This window comes from Gekko japonicus, unplaced genomic scaffold, assembly GCF_001447785.1.
Source record: "Gekko japonicus isolate JY-2015 unplaced genomic scaffold, Gekko_japonicus_V1.1 scaffold17, whole genome shotgun sequence".
NCBI classification, from domain to species: Eukaryota; Metazoa; Chordata; class Lepidosauria; order Squamata; family Gekkonidae; genus Gekko; species Gekko japonicus.
In genome coordinates this window covers 1,356,191-1,371,811 of record NW_015163604.1, presented here as the reverse complement: position 1 = coordinate 1,371,811, position 15,621 = coordinate 1,356,191, and the positions used below count along the sequence as shown (strand labels likewise).

The 15,621-nt window shown below is 39.2% G+C and overlaps 1 protein-coding gene across 1 annotated transcript in view; it reads right to left on the bottom strand.

Moving 5' to 3' along the window:
- SMC4 (structural maintenance of chromosomes 4) overlaps nucleotides 1–15,621 on the bottom strand; it is a 64,268-nt gene that overhangs the window by 37,029 nt on the left and 11,618 nt on the right. Inside the window, exons 6-12 of the mRNA XM_015407235.1 lie at nucleotides 9,383–9,547; nucleotides 8,930–9,057; nucleotides 6,903–7,043; nucleotides 6,573–6,723; nucleotides 4,661–4,825; nucleotides 3,050–3,283; nucleotides 995–1,180 (exon numbers count right to left, since the gene is read on the bottom strand). Coding sequence (XP_015262721.1) covers nucleotides 995–1,180; nucleotides 3,050–3,283; nucleotides 4,661–4,825; nucleotides 6,573–6,723; nucleotides 6,903–7,043; nucleotides 8,930–9,057; nucleotides 9,383–9,547 — 1,170 coding nt within the window. The remainder of the gene's footprint in view (nucleotides 1–994; nucleotides 1,181–3,049; nucleotides 3,284–4,660; nucleotides 4,826–6,572; nucleotides 6,724–6,902; nucleotides 7,044–8,929; nucleotides 9,058–9,382; nucleotides 9,548–15,621) is intronic.

Sequence of the window (15,621 nt, the reverse complement as noted above, 5' to 3'; positions counted from 1 at the left end):
GGTCAGAGGCAGGGGTCTTTTACATCACCAACTGCTTGGTTCTTCTAACTGAGGATGCTGGAAATTGAACCTGGGACCTTCTGCAAGCAAAGCAGAGGCTCTTCCACTAATCCACAGCCCCTCCCCAGCTTCTAATTTGGGGTAGTGACATACTGGCAACTTCCACTAATTCCACCTTTCTGCTGTAGCTCCCCCCCCCCCAATAATTCCTTAGAGTCCCTTATGTAGCATTTTGCGGAGATCAGTGAGTTGCAGTGAAGGGAGCAAGAGAATTCCATTCCACAGATGGAAAACCCTTTCCCTTTCTGTGTATGTATATATAACCATGAGTGTTTGCTGCTTGCAGGAAAAAAATATTGACATGTAGACAAAAAAAATGGATAAATACTGTTGTTAAGCTACAATTCTATTCTTGACATATTTCTCAACTGTAATGAAGCCAATTGCCTGTGGTGTTTCAAGGCCCCCCCCCCCACTTGTTTGTTAAGTTCAATGTATAACTCTGATAGAATTGGAGTAATTTTATCCCAACTGTGGTGACAGTGGAAAAGTGCCATCAAGTCGCAACCAACTTATGGCAACCCTGTAGAAGTGGTTTGCCACTGCCTGCCTCTGTGTAGTGCTCCCGGTATTCCTTGAAGTCTCCCATCCAAATATTAAACTGGGCCAACCCTCCTTAGCTTCTGAGATCTGACAAGATAGGGCTAGCATACACTGGGCTATGCAGGTCTGGACAGCTGTATTGAATGTAAAATTGAAATGCACCTAGGGTGAAATCAACAGAATTATATTTCTTATGTTTTCTCCCTGGTGTCTTTGCAGCATATCTAGTCCTATAACTGACAAAGTGGAATAAGTCATCTGTAGATTTTTTTACAGCTAGTGCCAATGTTCAATGCAACTCTCAAGACTTGCTTTTATTATTTACTTTGGGGACTATATGTCCTGCACAGATTAGTAAAGTACACTTTTTATTCAGGCAAGAGTAACTTACTAGTCTTCCATATATACCCGGAATTTGCCCAGTTTTCTTCTGCTGAATTAAAGCTTCAAGAACTTTTCCTCGGCTTTTATTCATTGCCAGGGAACTTCTTGCTTCTTCCACTTTCTGACGTAACTCTCGAGTATAATTTTTGATTTCTGCTTCTTCTTTTACAAATTTGTCAAGTTCATTGTTTCTCTTTAAAAAAAATCCATTTATAATTATTGAAAATCCCACAAGCTTTAAGAAATTTAAGCTTTAGGTTTACTTACAGGATATCAACTAAAATATTTTATTTGGTTTTATGAAACATCAAATCATAATTATTTTTAAACTATCTAAAGAATGAAACAAATATACTGAGATTTTTCTGAAAAAAATCTGTTTTTCTACTGATACGACACTGTGGGATTCAAATGTACTTTATTTAAATTTCTGTAATAATCAATATAACTTTAAATAATATTTTAAAACTCTGATGTATAAAAACCTATCTTCTGATTGTGCAATTTTACACTGATCATTCACTGGGAGTTCATTCTAGGACAAAATTTGAGGGACCCAATATATAACTGGCTCTTCCATAGCAATATGATAATTTCAAAATCTGGCTGTGCAGTGGGAAATCAAGTGATCCAATTCTCTTCTTGCTTCCAAGTAAATATATTTGGGCTCAAGATATGTGGTTACATAGCAAATTTCAGATTTAATTTAATCAACTTAAGCATGCATGAGAAGATATGTCAAATGTTCTCTGGTGATAACTACATTTGCTACAGAATTAATAAGCACTGGGAAGAGACAGGGAATGATGCATTATTGTCTTGAAAGCAGGAAGGTGACTTTCCTCTGCAACTGTACAACAGCACTGTTATCAACTGGATTGCAAAGGAAACTTTTCTGGGATCCAGTGTCCCACCTGTTCCATTATTTGTAGCTAATAATGTAATATATTGTTTATTGCTAAGAACAAAAAAGGAATCACAATATAAAAATTAAATATGCATAGGATGAGTTAGAATTCATCCAAATGTAATACAGACACATGAGACAAATGGACCATACATGATTTAACAATTAAGTCTAAATCTAGCAGGGAGAAAGTGACCATGAACACACAAAAATCAGAGCATACAAATACCTTATGAATTTCTATACACAATTTACATTTCTAAATTATGATTCTCTACACACATCATGCTGAACAATCTATATCTATTTTCTGGGCGGCACAGGCATAGTTTGTGTAACAAAATGTATTTTTATCTACAGAAGTATAACAGATTTCTTCAGAATCACTGTGGAATGCAGTGTGATTGAGGATGCTTGAAAAATCTTTCCCTAACAAGGTTTACTCAAAAGAAAAACTGCATTCCACAGTCCATTGATCAAATACATAAATGACTGATGGGATTTTAGCATATCTACCTCCCTGATATATCAAAAGCTTAGTTTGAAAACATAAGGTAGAAAAAGCCCCACAGGGAACAGAAGGACATCTTAGAAAATTTGGGGGGTATGATTCAATTCTTTAAAATGCATAATCATCACAGTGAAAAACTGAAAAAAATCCAACAACTATAGCCTCAGTTGCAAAATTTTGTGCATCAGCCTATAAAATCTACCAGTTGCTTTCGTTATCGGAGTTTATGTGAATACCACCCATTTATATATTACTATTTATATTGTTTATTTTAATTTGTGTTATTTTTACCAATATCAATTTTAACTTTGTGTTTGTTTGTTTTTTGTAGTATTTTATCTATGCTGGTCTTTGACCGTACAATAAAAATTGAAATTTGAATCTGAATTGTGACTAGCCCAAGATCTCCCACCATGTGGAAAAGTTGGGAATCAAACCTGTTCTCCAGATATCAGTTTGCCACTCTTAACCACTACACTAGTGTACGCCACTACACTAAAGCATGACCAAGGTAGACAGGCACTTCTAACTCCCCATTACTAGTTATTTAATGAGGGCCTCCATCTTTTCAGAGACCTTGATTTTGACAACCTAAAATTAAAATGAAGAGTATGAAATACTCTTTAAAATACAACAAATCTAACCTTTTTTAGATCGTGTTCAGCTTGAGGCAATTTTGATTCCAGCTCTTTGATAGCAGCTAACCGTTCCTTAAGCGTTTCTGAGGCAGTCTGAAGAGCTTCTTTAGATTTGTTTAACTGAGATACTGCAGTATTATGACGACTAAGGTAGAGATCAAGTTCTGATTGGGCCACATCCAAGTCTGAACGTGCTTCATTAACAGTTTTGCTGAATTCCATCAGTTCTTTTTCTTTATCCTGTGAAAATATGAGGGTGAAATTATGTACTGCACAAAGATGATTTTCCTCACAATGGAACTGAACATAGCATTCCTCACAATGGAAATGAACATAGCAACCTCAACAAATGTCAGTCTTCCACTGTCTGTACTGTTCTTTTTCATATGAACACTCCTTACATTGGAAACAACTCTTTCTTTGCTTAGCCAAATGCATCACCAGGCCCACAGTGACAGGTGATGAATATGGACAAGATCTCCTTTGAAATATATAGTGCCCCAGACCAATGTTCCCTCTAAGCTGTGGAGTCCTGTGAGCAAAAATTCTACTTTGTGAGCTACTGGCATTAAAGTTCTGAGCGAGTGACTTGGCTACTGCCTAAATTAGTTTGCTCTGAAGCCATTCTTCCTGAGCTAAGACAAAAATGTGTGAGCTGGAGGCTAAAAAACTGTGAGCTAGCTGACACTAACTCAGCTTAGAGGAAACACTGCCCCAGACCCTTTTAAAATGCTCTTTTCATGGTGCAGATATAGGGGAAAGTATACAAGTAGTTTTGTCCCAATTGCCTTCGAAAGAAGTTTCAAGATGGCTGAAGCGGAGTCTGTTAAGTCCCTTTGACCTATTCATCTTCATTTGCTCTGTTCTCCTCCGTGGGTCATTTGCTTCTTTCTTGTTTGTTTCTTTACTCATTAATGTACAGGGTGACAAGTGGGCAGAAAACTGGAAATGTACACTATCTTGGGGATTAGGTAGGGCCATGGAAGGAAGGAAGGAGCACAAAAATAAATGCTTGGTTTTACTCGGGCTATTATCTATTTTAAATCTTTAATTGCAAGCCACTTTGCTATACTTGCTGGTGTTACAGAATGTGCATTTCTGAACATGTGCAGAACGCCTTTTACTTACCAACAACAACTGTCAAGATCCTGCCTTCGCCTCCCAGAAAATGTGGGATTAGGGCTAAAGGAGATGTAATGCTCAAGCAAGCTTAAACTCCAGAACCTTTCACTACAGCAAAATAAGTACATTAATGCAGAAGGTCTGAGGGGACATAATAACCAGACATTCTGAAGATCCAGTACCAGGCTTCCTGGGGAACGGGGTACACAGAATAAATGAGATACCAAGGCCACCCTGTTGGACCATATGGAAGAATAATAATTCCACATCTTGAAGCCCTCCAACACAGAAAATAAATGGCTTTATAGCTGGCGTGAGAGCACATGTAATTTGCCAGCCAGTGCCTTCTAGAGACCAACTATTATTCAACCAGGCAACTAAGAAAATTACTAATTTAATTCTTAACATCCTATAACTCTTTTATTCTTAAAAAAATGATAATTGTTTATATGATCCAAAAGGAATAACTAGCACACTGTAAGTATTGACACAAACCTCTTTCTCTTTCTGTAGTCCCTGTGTTTCCTGCTTAAGGCTGTCCATAACTTCTTTAAGTTTTGCCTCTGCCCTTTCCTTTTCTTTTTCCAGAACTTCTCTCTTAGCAGTTGCCTCTTTAACGGTAGCCTCACTAGTGGCAGGAACACTTTTCAAGTCTTCAACCTATGTGAAAAAGCTAGCATTACTTGACAAATAAACTGAAACAAAAGGAATATTTTCCCCAATATGTAAGCTTGTCATTTCATATGAGTCAGTAACTAGAAAACCAGACAAAATGTCCAATTTAAATAACTAACTCAAAGAGCACCAGGATAAACAGTATGTTGAAATAACTAGCCTTTAAAAGTGATATTTTAACACTTGCCAGTGAAATTTATCCATTAAATGTATTGTTCTCACAAGCAATTTATTTCAACACACTGTTCATAACACTGTGTTACACTTTTGACACCTTGGTTCATGACTGAACTTTCATTTCAGAAGAAGGAAGAAGAAGGAAGAAGGAAGAAAGAAGAAGAAGAAGGAGAAAGAAGAAGAAGAAGAAGGAGAAGAAGAAGAAGAGGAAGAAGAAGAAGAGGAGGAGATTGGATTTATACCCCAAACCTTCACTCGGAGTCTCAGAGTGGTTTATAATCGCCTTTCCCTTCCCCTCCCCACAACAGACACCCTGTGAGGTAGGTGGGGCTGAGAGAGCTCTCTTGAGAACTGTCCTTGAGAGAAAAAGCTCTGGAAGCACTTGTGACTGACCCAAGGTCACACCAGCAGCTGCATGTGGAGGCTTGGGGGATCAAACCCAGTTCTCCCAGATTAGAGACCGCACACTTAACCACTACACCAAACTGGCTCTACTTCCTCAGAATCAGATTCTCTGCCATTAATAACTGGTTTGCCATGCAGATCAAATCCAGCTCTTTCAATCCTACAACCCTGCCTTAAGGCCAAAGAGAGCAGAGAAACTTATGTAATAGCCATAGCACATTGTTACATATCCCAGCTCAAACACAATGACAGAGATTATGGAGACAGCAGATATACAAAGCTGATGTTTTCCCCAGCAGTGGAAACGCACTAAAGAGTTGAGGCTGCTTCAAGTATGGGCTCTGAGCCAGTACAGATGACAACACTGCCTTGAGCAAGTGCTACCCTAGAATAGTGTCATGGTTTATATGGCACTGCCATGGGAAGGGGAGATTTAACTACATAACTACAGAGATGCATGGCAGAATGTACTATTGGATTATTATCTGTGTGTGCTCTCTTTCAGTCAGGAAAAACAGAGAGAAAATGCATACATAAAAGTGAACATACATAGAAAGCTGTAGCATATTGCTATACAAGGGAAAACATAATAGCACCTATACAGACTGCTGTTCGTATGGCTCAAAACTTGCAAACACCGTGCTGGACTCAATCCTAATTTCCTGCAAGGATTTTTTTTTACCATTTCAGGAGACCAAGCAAATGCCTAATAACAAAGAAGCTGAAGATTTATTCTCTGTATTCAGTACTTCACTTTTGCCAGCAAGAATACATACGGCTAGTGAAATCTATTTAAATAGACGTTACTTTTACTAATTCTTTGTCCCAGAGATGTCTTACCCAGAAATAAGAAGCTGAAGTCAGTGAGATGTAGTTCTAAGTAATCATGCAGAGGACCAGGAAGCATTCTTACCATGGAGGGTCCCTTTGTAATCAATGAGATTTACTTCAAGTAAAAATATTCTAGCTCAAATTCCAGGTTTGATACGCCTATTCCCAGGTTCCTAATTTTTAATAGCATATCTCATTTAGAACTTCCTTTCAGATACTTATCATAATGAAACATCACTTCTCTTTTGCAAGTTATGCTTTAATAGGTTTCCCCCCCTTGAGAAAGGCACAGTGAAAGATTGGAAATTTACAGGTGTACCTTTTCTTTATCCTTCTGAAGCTGCTTCTCTAGTTTTTTAGACTTGCTTTTTGCATGTTTTAGTTTTTCCCTGACTTGAACATCCTCCAAATCCAGCTGTGTAAATTTCTTTTTATTTTCTTCAATAAATGCTGTGATTTTATTGAGTTCTCTAAAGAGAAGGAAAATGCTGATTACATTTGCAATAAATTAAAATAGCATGGTCACACTAAGCTAGTTTACTTTTACAGAAGATGAAAATGTCATGCTTATTACTCAACAGCAAATGGAGTGCATATTGCACTCTTTCAAATCTTGTTAATGCCTGTAAGGTAATAGCACTGTACTTACTTTTCCACTTCTTTCAGAGCCTTATTTTTATCTTTCATTTCATCTTCCAGCTTACTGCTTCTTTCGTTAACTTCTTTAGTGTCTTCAAGTATTTTTTCTTTTTGTGTTTCCAGTTCACTTACCCGTTTCTGCAACTCATAACTGAACAAATGTTAAAAGAAATTTTATATCACATAACTGCAGAAAATGTTGTTCCCGTGATCTTAAATATAGCTCCACTGGTAAAATGCACCCCATCCACCAGAGTAAGACTCAATGACTAGCAGAAGCTAGGGATTTCTTTTACTGAAATGAAGCTAGTCAAGATTAATTTCAAAATGTTCCATCACTCATTTTGTGGGTTGAATATTTTGTAGTACTACCACCTCGCTATACAGTTATCATTAGAATTAGGGGAATACTCAGCATGATTCAGAAATATAAACCAGTAAGGTATTTTCTGGGAGGATGGTAAGGGTTGAAAGCAAGACCTGGACCGCCCCCAACAGCCTCTGAGACAACATCCTATGACCCACAGGTAAAGCCCATGTCCTCCTACTGCTGGCCAAAATGCATAAGGACGTAGCATTTTAAAAGGAAAGTTAGAATATTTTACAAGCACTGTGTGCGACTTTTTAACAATGATACTTCTATTGCTAAGTCCCAAGCACAGCATTATTGTTAAAGTCCTGCATAGGCCCTCTTTGCTCAAAGTTTTTTCCCCGAAGCCTTTTTGTTTTTTTTCCGAAAAATTGGAAAAATTGAAAAAAGAAAAGGAAAAAAACTGAGGACAATTAAGTCCTAGGTTACAAACTGAACTCTCCAATGCAAGAACAAGATGCATTTCTTCCTTTAGGAGGTGCGATTGTCAGAAGAAAATAAAAAAGTTTCAGTTTTGTTTTTGCATGTGGGTGGGTATTCTGTAATAATTGTTTGGATACACTATATTTTTAATATGCTAGTTGTGATAATTTCATGCCAAGTAAAAATGTCCATAGTCATATTTTATGTTCCTAAAGTAACAGAATGACTTTCAAACTAGAAAAGACAAAAGAAATGCTATTGTAGCAATTTTTTTCAATTTTTCCGAAAATTTCCGTTTTTTTCCGAGCTTCAAAATTTCCAGAAATTTTACATCTCTAGCCATAATACAACAAAGCAACACAACTTGCTTGAATGCCAACATGATTTGTTTACTATGCTGAGAAGAAACAACAGGATGGTGAACTGATGCTAGCAAGACCTGACCACTACAATGTACCTCCTAGTATACTTAGAGAGGGAAGTAGATTTAGTTTAAAGTACAAGATGTATAAGGACTTGCCGGGGGGGGGGGGATTTCATTTTCCGCTGCATCCCTTCCTTCACTATTGACTCTATTCCTTCCCTTGGCAGCCCCCATAGCCCTTTTCCTGCTTCCTTCTCTTCTTCCCACCCACAGGCCAATGTACCTTTATGTGCTCCCTTTGCCTTCAGCTTTCCCTCCTGTCCTCCCCCTAGAAGCCTCTTCCTAGGAAAAGCCTGCCTCAGTTGCATGGCAAGTGCTAAGCTAAGTGGTGCTTTTCCGGTGGTCACTACCTGTCCGAGTGAGATATCCTCCATTGGGGACATGACAAGGGAAGGGGATGATACCCTTTCATGACTGTTTTTTCTAAGTCCACCCTTGCTTGGAAGGCTAGCAGCCTCCAAAATGGCCACTGAAAGGTCAGTAAGCATTATTTTCTTAAAACTGCAGGCACTGTTTCTATTGTTTTGAGGAGTTTTCATCCTCTGATTTATTTTTTAAGATTTCAAATTTTTTTGCAAGCGTGGGGCTTCCTTTGGGTTTGTAGAGAAACCCTGTACCCATCTGTCCCTAGCTCCATTTTGCTGATCTATTAATCCAGATCTATGGCCCACTTTTGAACTAGTTTTACTTCTCTTGCAGCCTTACCCAATTCAGACCCTCAAACTGAATAACAGGGTACCCATACACCACTATTTATGAATTATATTATTGGTCCTGTAATAGTCCCACCTCCACGCCCTGCAAAGATAATCTTACTCACATGTAATATTGACATATCTTATTCTTTTCCTTGAACATCTTATTTTCTAAAGAAAGAAATTCAAGTGCTTTGTTCCGCTCTCCTTCCAAGGCATCTTTTTCTTTTTCCACCATTTTAACTCGGTTCAACTGAAAAAAATATATATACAATTTACCAACTTTAAACATTGAAACAGCCTTACTTATATGTTTATTAAGAACACTTTATGTACAAGAGAGGTAAAAACTTCATGACTGTCAATGTATCGACTACCACTTGAACAAACATTCCAAATACGAAAGGTAAAGTGTGCACCTAAACATGCAGCCTCCTCTTCCCTGGCTGCTTCAGTTCAGGAACACCTTACAAGTTCCCTCCCACCCAATATTCATAGTAACTCAAGGTCTAATAAAAAAGACAGCATTTAAAGTTATAGCCTATATTTACACTCAGTCATGAATAATGCAGTCTTACCTTCTCACCTCTCTGTTCATTTAGTATCTCAACTCTTCGACATAATGTTTGAATGGGCTGTATGAATCGTCCTGATCCTATTATATCTTCTAAATACTCAAGCATGCCTTCATTGTGCTCATTTTGCCCTTTAGGCTTCATCATTGCTATTTGTTCAACTTCCCCCTACAAAATAATACAATAAAAATTCTACAAGACGAAATAACTGCTCCAAGGTACAGGTGTAACTACACAAGAAAATGTTTGAGACCGAAATCATCAGAAATCTTGTCAGTGATACTCAGTGACTCAGGAGCCACATGTGGGTCTCTGATCAGTTGTTTGTGGCTGTTCTGAGCACTGTTCCCAAATGTGACATCTACTCAATTTTTCAGAAATCTGGGCAAGGCCCTTAGCCAGTGGGGCTTGCGGTTAGCAGGTGGTTTTCACCTTGAAACAGTTGGTGCCTGAGAAGCAGGTAAAGCTGCACGCCTTATGTCAGGGATGGAAGTAAATGTAGCTCTTTTGGTTGATGGTGAATGGGGCTCTCTGTCTTAGGCAGAATAAATGCACATGTCAATTTGATCAATGAAATATTTATGATGGCTTTCCGCTGGTCCAGATCCCAACTAATGTTTAAGTTTTTACTCTCACCCAAAGACCGTCAAGAAAATGTGCAAACAAAAACCAGACATAGATTAACCACAATGCTTCAGGCAAGTCACAGTAAAATTTGAAAATGCTTTTAGGGTATAGGATGAGGTTATTAATTAATGATGTGATTACAACTATTAGACTGGATCAGAAGCCAATACATTTTTTTAAGTTCCTAACTAACAAGAGGCAAGAAGCAGAGACTGGGAACAAGACAGACAATTTTCAAAATAGAAGTATCCAAAAAGAAACGCAGGAAACAGGACAGTTAAGGATTACCACATTGATTTGTTTTGATTTGAATTGTTTTATGATGATTTTACCAGATTTTAATTGTTATTTATATACTATGTACAAAAAATGTTTTAATGAATGTAAGCCGCCCTGAGCCTGCGTAGTGGGGAAGGCAGGGTATAAGTTGAATAAATAAATAAATAAATTACAGAGTAATAGAGCTGCTCTACACATTGGGATGGATCCAGGGCAGATAGAGCTCTTGTGCAAGTGGAAAGAAAAAGACTGCAGTAGCTACTTGCATTAAGTAAAACTTCTTGTATCCCCACTTGTGTTTCCACTTGTACAAGACCTGGTGCAACGGACTTCTAGGCACTATAATACATATGGAGGAAAGTGTTTGGTGTTGCACAAGATTTTATACAAGTGGAACTGCACTAAGTTCATTTATATTTCCATTTGCACATTGCTGGATCCAAATTAAACGTGCAGAACATTCTACACAGATCTTCACCATTACACGCAGAATACCCATGCCAGTGCCAAGTCAATTCAATCTGAAAAATCCACAAGGCAAGACCCAACGAAGCTGCTATATGGAAGTTATCACCCACACACCAAGTAATGTAAGGGCCTCTCTACACATCTGCTATAGGGAAGTCTTAACAGAAGGCAATTGCAGGTTAAGTTGCTATGGAATTATACGTATTAGTCATATATGTCCTAAACTCAGGGGTCATTTCGTAGAAAAAGAGCTAGGGGAACTCATTAGCATAACTCATTAGCATATGCCACACCCCCTAACATCAGGGGCCCGGCAGTGGACCTGCAAGGACGGCGGGAGTGCGAGGAAGCCCTGCCAAGGCCCTCCCTGGCCCCAGGCAGGCAGGGGTGGGGAGAGGCAGGGAGGAAGCAATTTACCCTCCCTCTTCTCCTGCCTCCTCCTGGCTGAATGAGGGCTGGAAGCGGGGTAGCCGGAAGCAGGGGGCGGGGCTTCATCGTGTGCCCCGCCCCCACAACTCACCCGGGGGAACTGCGATCCCCCGCGTTCCCCCCCGAAATGACCTCTGCCTAAACTGAAATAAATGTGACCAAATTTATTAAATGTGACCAAAGAATAGCTTTCTGGTGGGCTGTCTATAAATTCAGATGGTTGCACAAAATTTGGCAGAGAAGTTTAAAGCTCTTAAACTGGCAGAAAATGTGGCCCAAGCCTATTTAATTAAGAAATGCTAAAAACCCAAGTCCATGAAACAGGCAAGTTATCCACTTTAAGTCTTTTGAAGCCATGAACTTACAACTGACATACTAGTTGTCAGATCTTGCAGGGACTGGGTTCATGGGCTGTGCTTCTTTGTTTTATTGCAAGGCTACTGTAGCCTTCTCACCGATCACCAATGACCTCATAAGCAAATATTTTATTCTTTAAGGAAGGCATACGGTATCACTTCTCCCGCCAATTATGTTCATTCTCTCCTACTTCTATGTAGAACTTTGGGGATATATGCTGTTGGGTGGAGCAATGGAATACTTAATTTGCATATTGGGATGAATGTGTGTAGTGAGTGACTGGGGAAAAAAAACAACCTGGGTAGGGGGTGGAGCTGGATTGCTGAAAGGCCTCAGCTGAAGAAGGTTTTGTCTGGTGCAGGCCCTCCCTTGATGGACATCACTCCTTCTGGAGGAGGTTAGCCCCGAGACCATCTGTCTTTGAACTGAAGCTGATTTCTTCTCTCGGATTGTGAGGAGAGAGGTCCAGAGAACTTTCCTTCCCACTGGAGGACTGTTTCTGAGGGACTGCGGCTGGACCAGCTCCAACAAGAGAACAGTGCTTCTGGAATACTGACTACTGGACCTTTGGTTAGGAAGGGAAAGGAGTTTGGGGTGGGGAGTATAATACCCTGTGTGTAGAACTATATTTTCCTTGTGGCAATAAATAGTTGCTTTGCTTAAGCCAAGGTGTGTGAGTGGGAGGGGGGCTTTAAGAAAGGAGGCCCTAAGCCTTGAATTTCCACTTATTTTTGACACCTGGGTTACACCTATGTCTCTTCTTATACAGTTTGTCTCGTTGGATACATCCTTGACTGGACTTTCAGCTGATAGCTGGTAAGCTGACCTCACTACACCAACCATGAATTCACACAGTTCTTCCCCTTCCGGGGGCCATTAGAGCAGGCTTTTGGCAGTGTCCTCAGCCCCCAGACTTTCTTCGCCACCTGATGGTGCAGGCCTTTTTGTATTTGGGCCAAGCTATGCTCCAGTGCTGATGCCCAGCAGCCCCTCTCTTCCACAGTCTCCTATTTAATTATACAGGAAATGATGAACATACAGAACTGGATTCTATGCATCACCAGCAAAAGGCACTGAAAGAATCCCTCCCATCCTGCTTAAGAACATAAGAAGAGCCCTGCTGATTCAGACCAGCAGCCCATCCAGTCCAGCATCCTGTCTCACACAGTGGTCAACCAGTTCCTCTGGAGAGTCAATGATAGGGCATAGAGACCAAGACCTTTCCCTGATGTTGCCTCCTGGCACTGGGATTCAGAGGCTGACTGACTTTGAATGTGCAGGTCCCCCCTCAGTCACCATGGCTAGTAGCTACTGATAGACCTATCATCCATGAAATTATCTAATCTCCTTTTAAAGCTGCCTATTCCTGCTTCCATCCTCTGGCAGCAAATTCTAAATTTTAATCACTCTGTGTGTAAAGAAGTATTTCCTTTTGTCTGTCCTGAATCTACTGCCCATGAGCTTCATTGGATGCCCTTGAGTTTTAGAATTTTGGGGGAGAGAGGGGGGGAGAAATCCTTTGTCAACTCTCTCCATCTCATGTATAATTTTATAAACCTCTATCATGTTCCCCCTTTAATCATCTCTTTTCTAAACAGAAAAGTCCCAGACCTTCTCCAGGCACCTGTTGAGGATTTCCATAAGACTGATTTGACTCAGCTGTTAAGCAGAAGTACATCTGAGTGTCATCTACATATTAGAGGCACTTTACTCCAGATCCCGATGATGTCTTCTAGCATTTTCATGTGGATGTTAAATAGCATGGGGGACAAATATGGAATCTCCGAGGTATACTACAGCATATGTATACCAAAAGGCACTGGATTCCTGAACCAGCTATATGAACTATATGTGATGCTATATCACAACACTAATCAGAGAAGGTAAGTGGAATTCATACAGGTAAGGGAGGAAAGCGAGAGGACAGAATGAGATTTCAATACACTCCGAATTTCCTAGCCATGGTGAAGGGACTGCAGAGGTAACATTAGCAGGGTGCCAGATAATTCCTGGAGGACTAATTTCCTATCAGCCACCTGTGAGCCTCAAAAAGGTGATGCCAAGGGTTAGCAGTCTCATATGGATGAAAAGGAACACAACACAGGTAGCTATATGAAGAGGAGAAAAGCAGGTCATCACATTATCAGAAGTGCCATTAGTGAAACAGTCAAGAGTGGAAATTTTGTCCTCTGTCCTAGTCTCAGTATAGCTGGCCTGTGTTGCACAGATTTTTATTACCATGATTCTGCATTCTTTGGTGTCACCACTCACAAGTGAATGCTAGTGAAAGAACAAGAACAATCTGCTGCCTGATTCAGTGTCTTCTGGTGGCACTGTACAGAAACCAACCCAGGCCTTAAATTTTCTTCACCTCTACGAGCCATCCCCACAATGGAGGAGGTAGAGTCATTCTTCATTCTTCGGTGTTCCATATTTTTATGATAACAATGTCTAATTATTGCTACCACAAAGCCTAATAATTTTATTAACGTTACAATGAAAGTGCTAGTATATAACTACAGGGGTAACCCTAGCTGTCATCACCACAAAAAAATCTAACTTCTTATAGTAGCCTCCCCAATTTTTCATAATTCCACCATTGCTTATAAAAGCTCCATTTAATTGAATGTTGGACCCAGTACAGAAAACAACTGGTTAAGTAATAAATTCATCCATCATCACAGAATGGTGTAAAGTCAAATTTACACACAAGCAAGATATAACAAAAAGTTCATGCATACTCATTTTTATGTCATACAATAAAACATTCTGATGCAAAGTGCTAAATAAATTTGGTTGCGCTCAGCCAGCCTTTTCGCTTAATCTCAGCCCCTTCCCTTCTTTACTATACCCCCCATTCCACATGACTTTTGTCCATGCAGGTCCCATGATCACAAACAGAGCCTTTTGCTGTAAAATAGGACTCTCTTTTCACCAGTGGAAAACCTGGCTGAAACTGGGAGAACTTTGTACTTCTTCCACTGAGAACTATCACAACTGCATTTAGTCTATGCCTCCAGTACATACAAGCAAACATCAAGATTCAGGGCTAATAAGATTTTAATATAAGCCTATTTTAAAGGGAAGATACTGTGTTATACCATAAACCCATTTAAAATAACCTCAACAAACACTGAGCCAAATCATGTGTCATGATGACAATGACAGCAATAATAACTTACTAAATACCTAAAGGCACTAAAACCTTCATCATGTCTGGACAGGCTACAGATTATGTGCACACTTTTTACATATTAGTAACAATTCATAAATTTTGGAGGAGTAGCTATGTTAGTCTGCTATGGCAAGTACAGTTAAAGGCACCTTAAAAATAACTGACATAAGCTTCTGTAGGGCAGAATTCACTTCCCCTGTGCATGCAGCTGACCAGGAAAGTTTATGCCACAATAAATTAACAAACCAGTTTTAATCCCACATTACACAAAAACAAAACGAGAATCTTTGTTGAATCTGCAAATTCATATTATTGTACTTCAGTCTAATAGCAGATCTGTAATATGAGTCTCAGTATATGCATAATGTTCAGCTACAAACTAGGGACTAAAGAGAATCAATGAAGTGCAGGTTGAGTTGAGCTGCATAGTTTTAGCCTACCCAAAGAAGAGGATCTTTTTTGCATTTGAGTACAGCAGATCAATCCACCCGCATGCATCTTCCAGATAATAACAGCTAATAGCAAAACAGCAACAACGCATCACTGAAAACCGGAAACTGTCAATTTAAACCCATACTATATATTTGGATAGAGAAAAAAACAGTTTTAAGAAGTGAAAGGACATGTGGCTTTTAAATTAAAAGATAGGTATCATACAAGTATTTTCATTTTGAAAATAGCCTTCTAAAATACTTTTCCTCAGTACAAACATACTAAAACCTACAGTTTCTTTAAACTTATCTTTTACTTCTTTTCTATATAAACAATGAATCATAGGATAAAACCTGCTTTTTAAGGTCAAACATGGCACAGAAGATAATGTACTATATTATTATGGGCTTGATAAAACAAGCATAGCATTCACACATAACAACAGGCACTAAAGCTAGGAAGTGACGTCCTGTAC